This window comes from Trichechus manatus, unplaced genomic scaffold (assembly GCF_000243295.1).
Source record: "Trichechus manatus latirostris isolate Lorelei unplaced genomic scaffold, TriManLat1.0 scaffold00026, whole genome shotgun sequence".
NCBI classification, from domain to species: domain Eukaryota; kingdom Metazoa; phylum Chordata; class Mammalia; order Sirenia; family Trichechidae; genus Trichechus; species Trichechus manatus.
Genome location: NW_004443962.1, coordinates 22,342,005 through 22,353,898, shown reverse-complemented (window position 1 = coordinate 22,353,898; position 11,894 = coordinate 22,342,005). Strand labels below are relative to the sequence as shown.

At 43.1% G+C, this 11,894-nt stretch overlaps 1 protein-coding gene across 1 annotated transcript; it reads right to left on the bottom strand.

The window, feature by feature from the left end:
• Positions 1–1,005: 1,005 nt before the first annotated feature.
• Positions 1,006–10,729, bottom strand: GCSAM (germinal center associated signaling and motility). Its single transcript, XM_004373687.2, has 6 exons — positions 10,701–10,729; positions 7,044–7,112; positions 5,151–5,195; positions 3,999–4,045; positions 2,299–2,327; positions 1,006–1,428 (listed from the first exon to the last, which is right to left on the bottom strand). The coding sequence occupies exons 1-6, from the start codon at positions 10,727–10,729 to the stop codon at positions 1,114–1,116; spliced, it is 534 nt and encodes a 177-aa protein (XP_004373744.1). The 3' UTR covers positions 1,006–1,113.
• Positions 10,730–11,894: the final 1,165 nt, after the last annotated feature.

The window sequence follows — 11,894 nt, the reverse complement described above, 5'->3', positions numbered from 1 at the left end:
TGTACAAACCAAATAAATCTATTGCCGTTTAGTCGATTCCAACTCATAGTGACCCTATAGGACACAGTAGAACCGTCCCACAGGGTTTCCAAGGAGACCCCGATGGATTCAAACAGTTGAACTTTTGGTTAGCAACTGAGCTCTTAACCACTGTGCCACCAGGGCTCCATATACATAGCATATTATTTAATATATACATTTACCATATAGTAGAGGCTATTCTCTGTAGTATATTGGAAAACCACTGAACTGGAAGCCGGAAGATGCAGGTTCTAGTCCAAGCTTGGCCACTAACTTGCCATGTAACATTGGGCAAACTACCCTCTCTGAGTCAAAAAAAAAGGAGGGGGGGATTGGAGAATCTCCAAAGGCCCTCCTACTCTGTCACTCTCTGATGCTATGATTTTCTTACTAAGATTTCTAGGAAGAAATAGAAAGTTTTAAAAAAAAATTAAACACATGGGTTAAAATTATGACAACCTGGCTCGGAACCTCTTGATTTAGTCCACATAATCAAGCAAACCACTGGGACCAACAGATCATAGGAGAGACATGCAGGAGGTCGCTGCACAGAGGCATGGAATGAGAGTTACACCACAGGCTGCCGCCTTGGGGTCGAGCTGGAAGGTTACAGTGAGGAGCCTGCGTCTACAGACATGTGTACAGTGAACAGACTCCCACTTGGGCTCACTTAGTATCATGAGGAAAGCTTCCTGTGACTTCACAGGACAATCGTGTGGACATTTTCTAAGGAAAACCAGTACTGAGGAGTAGAACTCTTTGTGATGTGCACAACCTGTAGGGCACCAGGAAACCCCTCCCACCACTGAGTAGAGCTGTCCATTTCCTAAACCAATTAGAACCAAGGATGGTCATTATATTCTCAAACAGTGGTGCTCAGGATAGTTAGTTTGTCTTTGAATACTGGACGTCGAGCAGGATCTGAGAGGCCCTGTGGTTTGCAAACCATGCTCTGCAGTGACGCTTATAGAAGGGTTTGTGGGGCAAGGTAAGCTGGGAGAGTTCTGTGCCCATGTCTGCTTCAACCAGACTGCCCTTCCCTACTTCTGTTTGGACGGCTACCATTAAACAAATTCTGGTCCACCTACATTACTATAAATGGGAAAACCGAGTCTCAGAAGGGGGCATAAGTGGACGTGGCTTTTGCAGGAAGTGAGAGTAGATTCTACCAGGCATGAGAAGTTCATATTCGGCTTCTGTGGAAGGTGGATTCCTAGGGGTGAGAGGCACATGGAGAACTGCATAATCGGTCTCAGTTCCTCTCAAGGACTCACTGGGCCTCTCAGCCGGGAGGGAGATATTCTCATAGTACTCCTCAGCAAAGTTCACCGAAGGCCTTCTCCTGATGCCCCTGTGATTGATGAGGGTGTAGCACAGCTCCCCTGCAGATGTCTGGTCACCATCTTCCTGCTGGTCCAAAGGAGAGCCCATCTCAAGACTTGGCCTCTTGCCATTCCCTTTATACTTCAGTCTCAGCACAGGGCAGACCCTGGGTAAAGTCTGTCTTCCACAACCACCTCCCACTTTCTCCTGGTCATTTTTCTTAATTGGTTGCCCCCACCCCAACCCTACCCCAGGCAGACAGAGCTCCTGTGCTGTCCAGAGCTTACAGCCTTCCCAGGCATCTGCTCCTTACTCATGCTCTAGAGTTACCCTGACCACCCTGGATAGTCCCCAATGTCTCAGGGCCCTGTGGGCAGTCCAGTCTTACAAAAGAGAACAACCCGATAACACCTTAATGTGACTGGGATATGACATTTAACCACCCATTTTAGAGATATTTTTGTTTTAAAAAAGAAATAAGGGAAGATATAATTCAAGCTGGAATCTCAGGAGATAAAAAACAAGGCAGCAAAGTGTAAGGGAAAGAGCATGGATTTTGAAGTAAGACTTGGTTTTGAATCCTGGCTCTGCCATCTTGTCAGCTGTCTGACCTTGGAAAGTTCACTTAACCCCTTAGTTTTCTCATCTGTAAAATGGGGGAAACTCATAGTATCAATCTTAAAGGATAGTTGGGCAGTTAAATGAGAAAATGCATGTGAAGTGCTCAGCCTACCGCCTGGGATAAACTAAGTTCTCAGTAAATGTTGGTTCCCTTCAATACATTACACAACAGAGGTGGCCCTTGTACACGGCCCCTTGGGTCACAAGTACTGACATCTGAAATTCCTTCTTTGTTAGTGTCAGAAGGGGTCTTGGAGGCAACTTCCCCTGGCATCCTGGGTATCTGTGTTGTTACTGTCATCTCAGAAAAAGGCTCAGTGGTGTTCTCCTTACCTGGGTGGGAACAGCTGGCATTCCCTCATCTGGAGAAAGGAAAAAAAAACAAAAAACAAAAAAAAACAACCACTCAGTGAATTTCAGGTCATGGGGAGATTTGAGTATGGAAGAAGGGGGGACTAGAATTTAAGCAACTGGAGAGCCAAGGAACAGCTCAGGTTACCCTCAGCAGGTGACGCTGCTCTCCAGCATGTCCTGGGGAGTGACAGGCCCATCTAGACAAGAGACAGCTTGACCTGTGCTGCTGCAGCTGAGAGGGAGACGTGCTCATGGCTCTTTGACAGGAAATGGCACTTCCCTTCCTCCCTCCTTTCCCTTCCTTTCTCCATTCCTCTCCTCTCTTCCTTCCTTCCTTCCACAGAATTTACTGCATGCCTACTCTGTACCAGCAATGTGGAAACAAAGACGAATGAGAAGCAGTCCTTGACCTCAGGGCTCCCAGGCTAGCATAGAGAGGGACAAGGGCCCTGAGAGGTCCGCAGCGCAGACAGGAAGGTGTCATCCTACTGCGGGAGATGGTGGTGGTGTGGGAGTTGGTGCTCAAGAAACACTTTTAGAGAAAGAAACTCTTGAGCTGGACATTCCCATTCCTGTCCCTGCTGATACAAATAAAAGCAGGCCCATTTTCCCCAAGTCAATTTACTTAAAAACAACTGACTCTGGCCACTCAGCTAAGAGGCAAATGGCCACACTTGTTAGCCCTGGCAAACACGCTAGCTCACAGAAGCAGCCTGTGTTTGCACACGGAAGCCTCGTGACATGGCCCTACACAGGGGGTGGGGGTGTCACTGCAGGCTACTGTATTGTGCATGGATTTGCATTCCTTTGGCAATGACATCCCAGGTCTCAGTCTCCACAAGCTCCCAGGACTTCTAGATTATCGCTGCCAAGAAAAGGGTCTGCAGAGTTTCAGCTTTAGGGGTCTTATTTCTACCATGTTTTGCTCTGTTGGAGATTGGGGTTTCCTGGGACTCACAATTCTCCTGGGTGAAATGGTTGTAGTGGGTGCTGTATTGTTCATTTACATACCTAACCAAGTTAGTAGTTAAGATTCAGAGTTGAGTGAACTAAGCTTTCACCTTGAAACTCAGGAGGGCAAAGGCAAAACTCTGTCCCCAGTCTTCTGCTTTCTTATTATCTCTCTTACATGTGATACTGTTCACCACCCTCTTTCTCCTTCACCTCCACACCATCTGTCACTGGCCTCCTGAACAGTCTTCTGGCTCTTGCCATTCCCTGCTGCTATTCGCCCTCCGCGCTGCAATGAGAGATCACTTTAATGTCAACTTGATCCTACCGGCCCCTCCGTACTTCCTGCAGCTCTCAAGACTAACACCCAAATCCTTAACTTGGCCACAGGGCCCTGCTCCTCTCCCCCGTGCTCTCTGTGATCCAGTTGCACTGGCCTCCTTGCAGGTCCTGACACTGGCCTTCCACTCTTTGCATTTATTGTTCCCAGTTAACCCTTCAGCCGTCAGACCTCAGGAACTAACGGAGGAGTATGGAGGTAATAAGCCAGTCCCTGCTTCAATGAGCTCACAGTCTAGAGGAGAAGAAAAGTCATGCAATTAGATAAATTCTGAGCAAAAGGCATAAGTTATTAGACTAGAAATATGCCCAAGAGACTATAGGAGCACAGAGAAGTTTGGAAATGTAAGTCTATCAGAGGAGAAAATGATGGGGAATCAATGACTTACTTTCCTTTGGGGAATCTTGTCTTGCTTTAAAAATGTGTATTTTTTTCCTGTAAAAGAAAAGGAAAATAAATTGGTTGCATTGATATTCAGAAACCCTCAAAGGAAATTATGCTACCTGATTAAAACTTATTTTTAACCCTTTAATTTTGTTAAAGCTATAGGCCTTTTATCACCTTTCCTTCAGCATAGAGAAATTAGTGGATAGGAAAAAAGGAAAATGAAGGATGGAACCAAGTAGAAATCTACACTTTTGTTTCCTGTCCTTTCTCTCTCTCTCTACTTCTATGAGATACATAGAAGTATCTGTGTATGTATCTATGTATGTATCTATCTATATATGTATATATCTGTCTGTCTGTCTCTCTCCCCTTTTTCTAAGTCTGATATGGAATTGATTTGTAGATGGAGAACTATGGCAATATTATAGGAAAGTTTTTGGAGAGTTTTTCTGACAACATATTAATTTCTTTTTTACCATGTACATGAAGAAACCAGGGTTATTTTCAATTCCACTCTCAATCTATGATGGCCAAAACAAACAAACAAACACTCACACATACACCTCTCAGATGAGCCAAGAGGTAACTGCACTGTGTAGACGACCTCCTGGAAAAACACAATATAAATCTAACAGAAGCCAATTGTCCTCTCAGGAGACAAGGTCATCTGTTGTAAGAAGTATAGCCAAATGTTCTGGTTTGCTGAGGCCATCCTGGTTAATGGTGTTATCAATAACTTAGTGACTGTTAGCTATTTTTAGTACCTCTTTCATTTTCAAAGGTTTCCCAGTTTGGTTGATAAATTATATGATCACCCTGGCTATAAATCCTCTGTGCAAATGACGGAAATGTGTGCTTCTGTTCATGGAGACTCTGGAATTTGCAGTGTGATTATAGGTCTTTCTCTCCATCAGTAACCAGTTCCACCTGTGCTTCTGAGGCTTTCCCGTTAGAAGAGAGGGCACCACCCATGTGACCATTGTTCCTTTTTCCCACCAAACTCAAGGGTCCCTTCCCTGAGTGACATTCAGATGATTGTGTCTGGGCTAGCCACAGGTTTTGTGGTGGCCATGGACTGCAAGTATCTTACAGCAAATACCACATTAAAAACCACACTTAGGGAAATAACATCTGAAACCAACTCTCCACTCACCACGGAAGGCAGAAACACCCTTCAGCAACGTGGAGACACCAGCATCTAAAATGCCAAAGAGATGATGCAAATCACAAGGTTTGTTTCGGCAGCTTTATGATGACTCCCGTCCCTTTGCCACTTCTCTGGAAAATGTTTTTTTGACCCCAAGAGAGCATTCATCCTCAGTAACTTGGACACGCCTGTCCTACTGGAACGACTTTATCCTCCTAGGATGTTTAACTGGCCCTTCGGAAAGATGAAAGTGACACTGTCAAGTCCTAATCAGGGAAGAGACTTTCTGCTATATTCCCAGCAAAGGAAAAGGGTTTAATAATCTCCAATTCCAGTGACTTACTTGATCACCTTTTGATGAAGGACACACAAGAATTTTATCTCCAGGAAATCAAGGTATAAGTGTATGGACATTATAGAAATGTTTTCTTTCAGATGCAGGTTAGGCAATAATTGTATAGGATTCCACTACATTTTGAATTTCTCCTCCTATGCAGTGGTTAAGAGCTTAGCTGCTAACCAAAAGGTAGGCAGTTCAAATCCACCAGCCCACTGCTTCGAATCCCTATGAGGCAATTCTACTCTGTTCTATAGGGTCACTATGAGTCGGAATCCACTGGACAGCAATGGGTTTGTTTGGTTTTGGTTTTATACTATAACGGTCTGCTCACTTGTCTATATCCTACACTAGAATCTCAGCTTCACGAGGTTGGGACCATATGTATTTGTTCACCACAGAAAGTATCATCAGTATTTGCCATAGCATCTGCCAATAGTAAGTGTGTTTCTGATAAATATTTGAAGAACAAATAAATGAGCGGTCAAGAACAGAGCAACTCTAACTGGTTCAGGAGGTCATCAAATCTGCCACCTTGACCCCAATGCTATAACTAAATAAGCAGGGTTTGTTCTCTCTCTTCTGGCAGAAGGGCTGGGGATCTCTCTCCAGTCAGGCATCTAAGTTGAAATCTAAATATCATTCTGGGTATTTTTCTGAATTTGAAGCACATTCAACTATCTACATGGTTGAATGTGAAAGCCCTTTATAAAGTACTACATATATCAGTAGTGAGTCCTGGGTGGTGCAAATGGTTAACACACTTAGCTGCTGACCAAAAGGATGGAGGTTCGAGTCCCCTCAGAGGCACCTAGGAAGAAAGGTCTGGAGATCTACTTCCAAAAAATCAACCATTGAAAGCCCTATAGAGTGCAGTTCTATTCTGACATACACGAAGTTGCTGTGAGTCAAAATTGATTCCACAGCAACTGGTATATATATAGCAACACTACTGTCTGAACACTTTTAGAAAAGACCATTCAAAATTATCTGCTGCAATGAGTTTTCCATTGACTAGAAAAGGGATGACTGCACTGTGACCTTGGCCATGGCTGCCAGTTTGGCTGAGTGTCCTGACAGCCTCTAGGGTCTTTGGAACATCAGAGATTTTGGGCCTGAGGGGCACTGCAGCAACCCTTCCTCTTCTTCAGGCTACATTCAGGGTTCTTTAAGCCATTTGCTTACATATCCTCTTTCTGTTGCTGAAGAACATCAGAAGGAAAGTATTGGATCATGTCAATGCTCAGAAACCAGGCTCAGTGAGAAGATATGGGGGAGGGGTGAAAGAAAAGGAGATGATTGATTTTGAGTAACAGGAATAATATTTCTGAACTCCTTGAGCCTCAGTTTCTTAATCTATAGAATGAGGACACTTACAATGGTTGCCTCATGCAGTCATAAGGATCAAGAGCTACTTGCAAGCTGGCTACCATTACTACCATTACAACTGATGTTGGGTCTAATCGGGTGTCCTCTGCTATGGGACATGCGAAGTCCAGGACACGACAGACTTCATTCTTCCTGGGCCACGATGGCAGAAGCTTTGTTGAGTTAGTCCTCACCTGGATGTTTCCACTTTGGGGTTTTGGATTCTCGGGTTCCAAGGTATTTTTCGAGTGTCCTGCTGCCACCTAAAATTCAACATTAGGAAATAAGTAAGTATTTCCTCTTCAGGTTTCCCAACTCTTCTCATAATTTTTCAACTTTCCTCACCTCACCATTCATTTATAACTCTGGAATCGCCTTAGCTTCTCTCTGTTGCCCTCACATCTGTTAAAAAGCCCTTCTAAAGCATAGACCACAATATATCTTTGATCAGCGGTTCTCTCCATTGCCACAGCAACAGCCCACCCACCAACCTTCTCCAACAAGTGCCGTGTGTGACTGATTGATTCTAAATCATTTGTTTCCTGAATGTGAAGAAATCCTTATCATGACCCTAAGAACATCAGTAGAGAGAGGCTATCATTATCATCTTGGTGTCTGGTGAAGGGCACTGGCCTTGTCTCATGTAAGTCACTATCTTTCTCAGAAAGCACCAAGGCAGAGAACATGAGATAAAAAGGAAAAGAAGAAATGAATTTAAAAAATATCCTGAGGTTCACCCTTCAGCCAAAGACTAGACAGGCCCATAAAGGAAAACTATACTAAGTGGGCACTCCAGCCCAGGGGCAAGGATGAGAAGGCAGGAGGGGACAGGAAAGCTGGGAATAGGGAATCCAAGGTCAAGAACGGGAGAGTGTTGACATGTCATGGGGTTGGCAACCAATGTCACAAAACAATATGTATACTAATTGTTTAATGAGAAACTTGTTTGCTCTATAAACCTTCATCTAAAGTACAATAAAAAAAAAGAATTTAAAAAAGAAAACAAATTGACTCATTATTTGGTTTGGGTTCCTGTTTAATCATCTTTTCTTTTGCAGACAGTGGAGTTATGCAGAGAAACTAATAATTAAATACCACCCACTGTATGCCAGTCAGAGCCCAGGGGCACACTGGTTAAGAGCTATGGCGAGCTACCGCTGCTAACCAAAAGGTCAGCAGTGTGAATCCACCAGCTGCTCCTTGGAAACTCTATGGAGTAGTTCTACTCTGTCCTATACGGTAGCTATGAGTCAGAATCGACTCGATGGCCATGGGTTTTGTATGTCAATCATTTTGCATAAGTTAAAAATAATTTATGTGGTGCTAATGGTTAAGTGTTTGACTGCTAGCCCAAAGATTGGTGGTTCAAACCCACCCAGGGGTTCCTCAGAAGACAGGCCTGGTGATCTGCTTCTGAAAGATCACAGCCTTGAAAATCCTATGGAGCACAGTTCTACTCTGCACACATGGGGTCACCATTAGTAGGAATCAACTCAATGTTAACTGTTTTTTTTTTTTTTCATTTAATCCCAGAATAAACACAGGAGGCATTATTACCTTATATTCTACCTATGAGGAAACAGAGGCTAAAATAAGTTAGCTGACTTGTCTGAGGGCCTACAATCACTGAGTGGGAGAGGCTGGTTTTGCTTCTGGTGTTTGGACTTCAGAGTCCAAAGTTTTTCCCTAAGACACGGGACTCCACTCCTGAAGACATGGGCGCCACTGTAGCATATGTGATAATTTTCCCACTTTTTTATAACAAGTTTGATATGGAAATACATGATGTGGTGTGTGTGCTGACTGAATGGTAACCAGGTGATAGGTGTGAAGCTAAAAATCAGATTCCAGTAAACAAGAGATTTTTAAACATATTAAAGAAGACACTTAAATCAGTATGGAAATGAAGATTCTGGGCCAAATGATTTACTATTTGGAAAAATATTTATACTAACACCATATATGGAATGTGTGGGGCTAAGTGTAAAAAAAATAAAACCATAAAAATTATAGTTGGGTATTGGTCCTATCTTGGGATGGGGAAAATTTTTGAGCATAAATGCAACGGTAGAAACCAAAGAAGGTTGTTAGATTTCATTACATTTAAAATATAATAAGCAAATTATAAAAAGTTGGGAAAGAACAAGACACAAACTGGAAAAAATATTTTTTGTAATAGTTATGAGAAAGGGCCAAGTTCTTCAATATGAAAATAGTTTTTACCGTCACTAATACAAAATAGACCAAGATGCAATACAAAAATGGGCAAAAGACATTACTGGCTATTCACAAATGAAGAAATACAAATGGGTAATAAATACAGAAATGAAAATAAAGAATGCATCCAATGTTATAAGTGTGATCACCAGTGGTTTTTAATTTTCTTCTTTATACTTTCTGTATTTTCCAAATTTTTGACAACTAACACATATTACTGTCATAACCCACACCCTCATACCAAAATTTTAAAAAACCAAGTTACATATGCAACGTTAATCACTACTTTCTCACTCACATCATATCTGCAATTTGCTTTTCTTCTTAAGACAGTTATTTGTGTTCTAATCACTCATCTACACTTACTGAGTGCCTTTTATGTGCCAGAAATAGGGCCAGGAATGAGGGATTAAAGATGAATAAGAAGTCATTCCTACATTTGAGGAGCTCACATCTAGACAATCCGACAGAAGTGTGCTAGAGTAGACGAGGGAACAGAAGGGAGAGGACCCGGAGAGGAGACGTCTCAGACAACACTGAGTTTTAGGAAGGCACGGGTCAGGGGGCAATCCAGGATCCCCAAGCCTCCTTTTGGCAGGTGGCATTTGAGGTCACCTCCTTTTCCCATGTCCCACCTGCCAGCAGCATGAGCTGAGACCTGGGACACCAAACGAAGTTCTGTAAGAAACCCCTGGCCAGCTCACCTCCCTAGAGGCACCCTTACCTTATACCCCAGAGATCCCCTTGTTCTTTTGGATACCCAATTTTAACATCTGCTACTTTTATGTCAGGAAGGAGGATGGTCCAAAGTTGAGACTATGTTCCAGTTATTGAACCCTACCTTGTGTTAGGCTCTATGCTGGCATCACACACACCAGAACTTTCCAAAGTAGGTATCACATTAGTATTCCCATTTTAAATAAGGAAACTGAGGCCCAGAAGTATTAAGTCAAGATTTCTGCATATTTAGATGATCTCTGCTTACCTGTTGCAGAGAATGTGCACCAGGTTAGGCCTCATGATGGCAGGACGCTTGCTTTTTATTTTGAATTTAAAGTAGTGGCCCAAAGGGCCGTAGGTCTTTGAGCTCCTTGTGGGGCATTAAAAGCCCAGGAGAACATACTCTGCTCATGCACTCAGAAAGTTTTTCCTTCTTAGACTGTAGCCTAACGTGTACCCCAAAACCAAACCCACTGCCGTCGAGTCAATTCCGACTCATAGTGACCCTATAGGACAGAGAAGAATTGCCCCATATGGTTTCCAAGGCTGTAAATCTTTACAGAAGCAGACTGCCACATCTTTCTCTCATAGAGACCCTGGTGGGTTTGAACCACTGACCTTTGGGTTAGCAGTCCAGTGCTTTAACCACCAGGACTCCTTAGCCTAATGTGTAAACTTCTCTTAATAAAGTTCTTCTGCTCTTTAGCTATCCTCCACCAGCTGCTGATTGCAATTCTGAGAAGGTAAAACCTATGAAGACTTTAACATGGTGCCTGGCACATAGTAGGCACTTAAGACTTGTCAGGTGCCTTACCCCAATTCCCTTCACCCCTAAGAGCGGCCTTCTTTTTCTGTTTCTGGTTGCATTGCCCCATCCCATCTCCCCTGCTCCCTTGTAAGGAGCCTGCACTCACCTGCATTTCCTCGGCAGATAGTTTCCCATGTTCTCAGTCCCCTCAGGGCCTTCTCCTCAGCCCCTCTTTCCACTTTCTTCTCAGCCTGCCTTGTGCTCTGAGATTAAGAAGGGACTTGTAGCCCTGGCCACCTGTACAGACAGAGCTGAAAGGAGAAGGATATCTCTCCCCAGAGGGGCGGAAGAACCAAGTGGGAAGAGAGTTAGAGGTGCACATGTGCACAGCTTCCTTAACCCTCAGAGCTTGAAAGAACCAGCTCATAGCTTAACCAGAAGCTGTCTGTCAACGAGAGCTTTGAGCCTCTGGGGAACCCCAGGTCTGCAGTTTTTTTCATGTCAGATACCTAAATTTATTGGGCATAAACCACTTTGTCTTCTTAGGAAAGTCAGAGGGGGAAAATTGTTTTAAAAAAGATAAGGTTAAAACAAACTGTCCAGCACAAAGCAGTAGAAAATACTGTAAAACACATATTTGATAAGAAGACTTGTATCCAGAATATACATAGCACTCTCAAAACTCAATATAAGGAAAACACTCAGTAACAAAACAGACAAAATATTTGAGCAGAGCCTTTTTAATTTTTTTTTGGTGAAGATATACTACAGTAAAACATACATCAATTCAACAATTTCTATATGTACAGTTCAGTGCCATTGGTTACATTCTTCAAGTTGTGCCACTTTTCTCAATATCCGTTCCCAAATTATTTCACGTCACCAACACAAATTCACTGCCTCCTAAGCTTCTAACCTTTTGATTTGTTGTTGTAAATTTGATCTCATGTAGCTAATTCTTTAAAAGAACACAATGCTCAAGGCTCACTTTTTTTTATTGTTGTAATTAAATGAAGTTTACATTTCAAGTTAGTCTCCCTTACAGAATTTTTTTTTTTTTTTACATACATTGTTATGAGACCCCAGCCGCTCACCCCTTTCTGCGACAGCACACTCCTCCCCTCCGCCCCTGATCCCCATGAACATTCAACAAGTTTCTAACTCTCTCTGCCTTCCCATCTCACCTCTGGACAGAAGCCGACCCTTTGGTCTCTTGTATCTACTCGACTAAGAGGCACATTCTTCACAAGTATCACTTTATGTCCCACAGTCCAGTCCAATCCCTGTCTGAAGAGTTGGCCTCGGAAATTGTTTTAGTTCTGGGGTGATAGAGAGACCAGGGGCCATGCTTTCCAGGGCG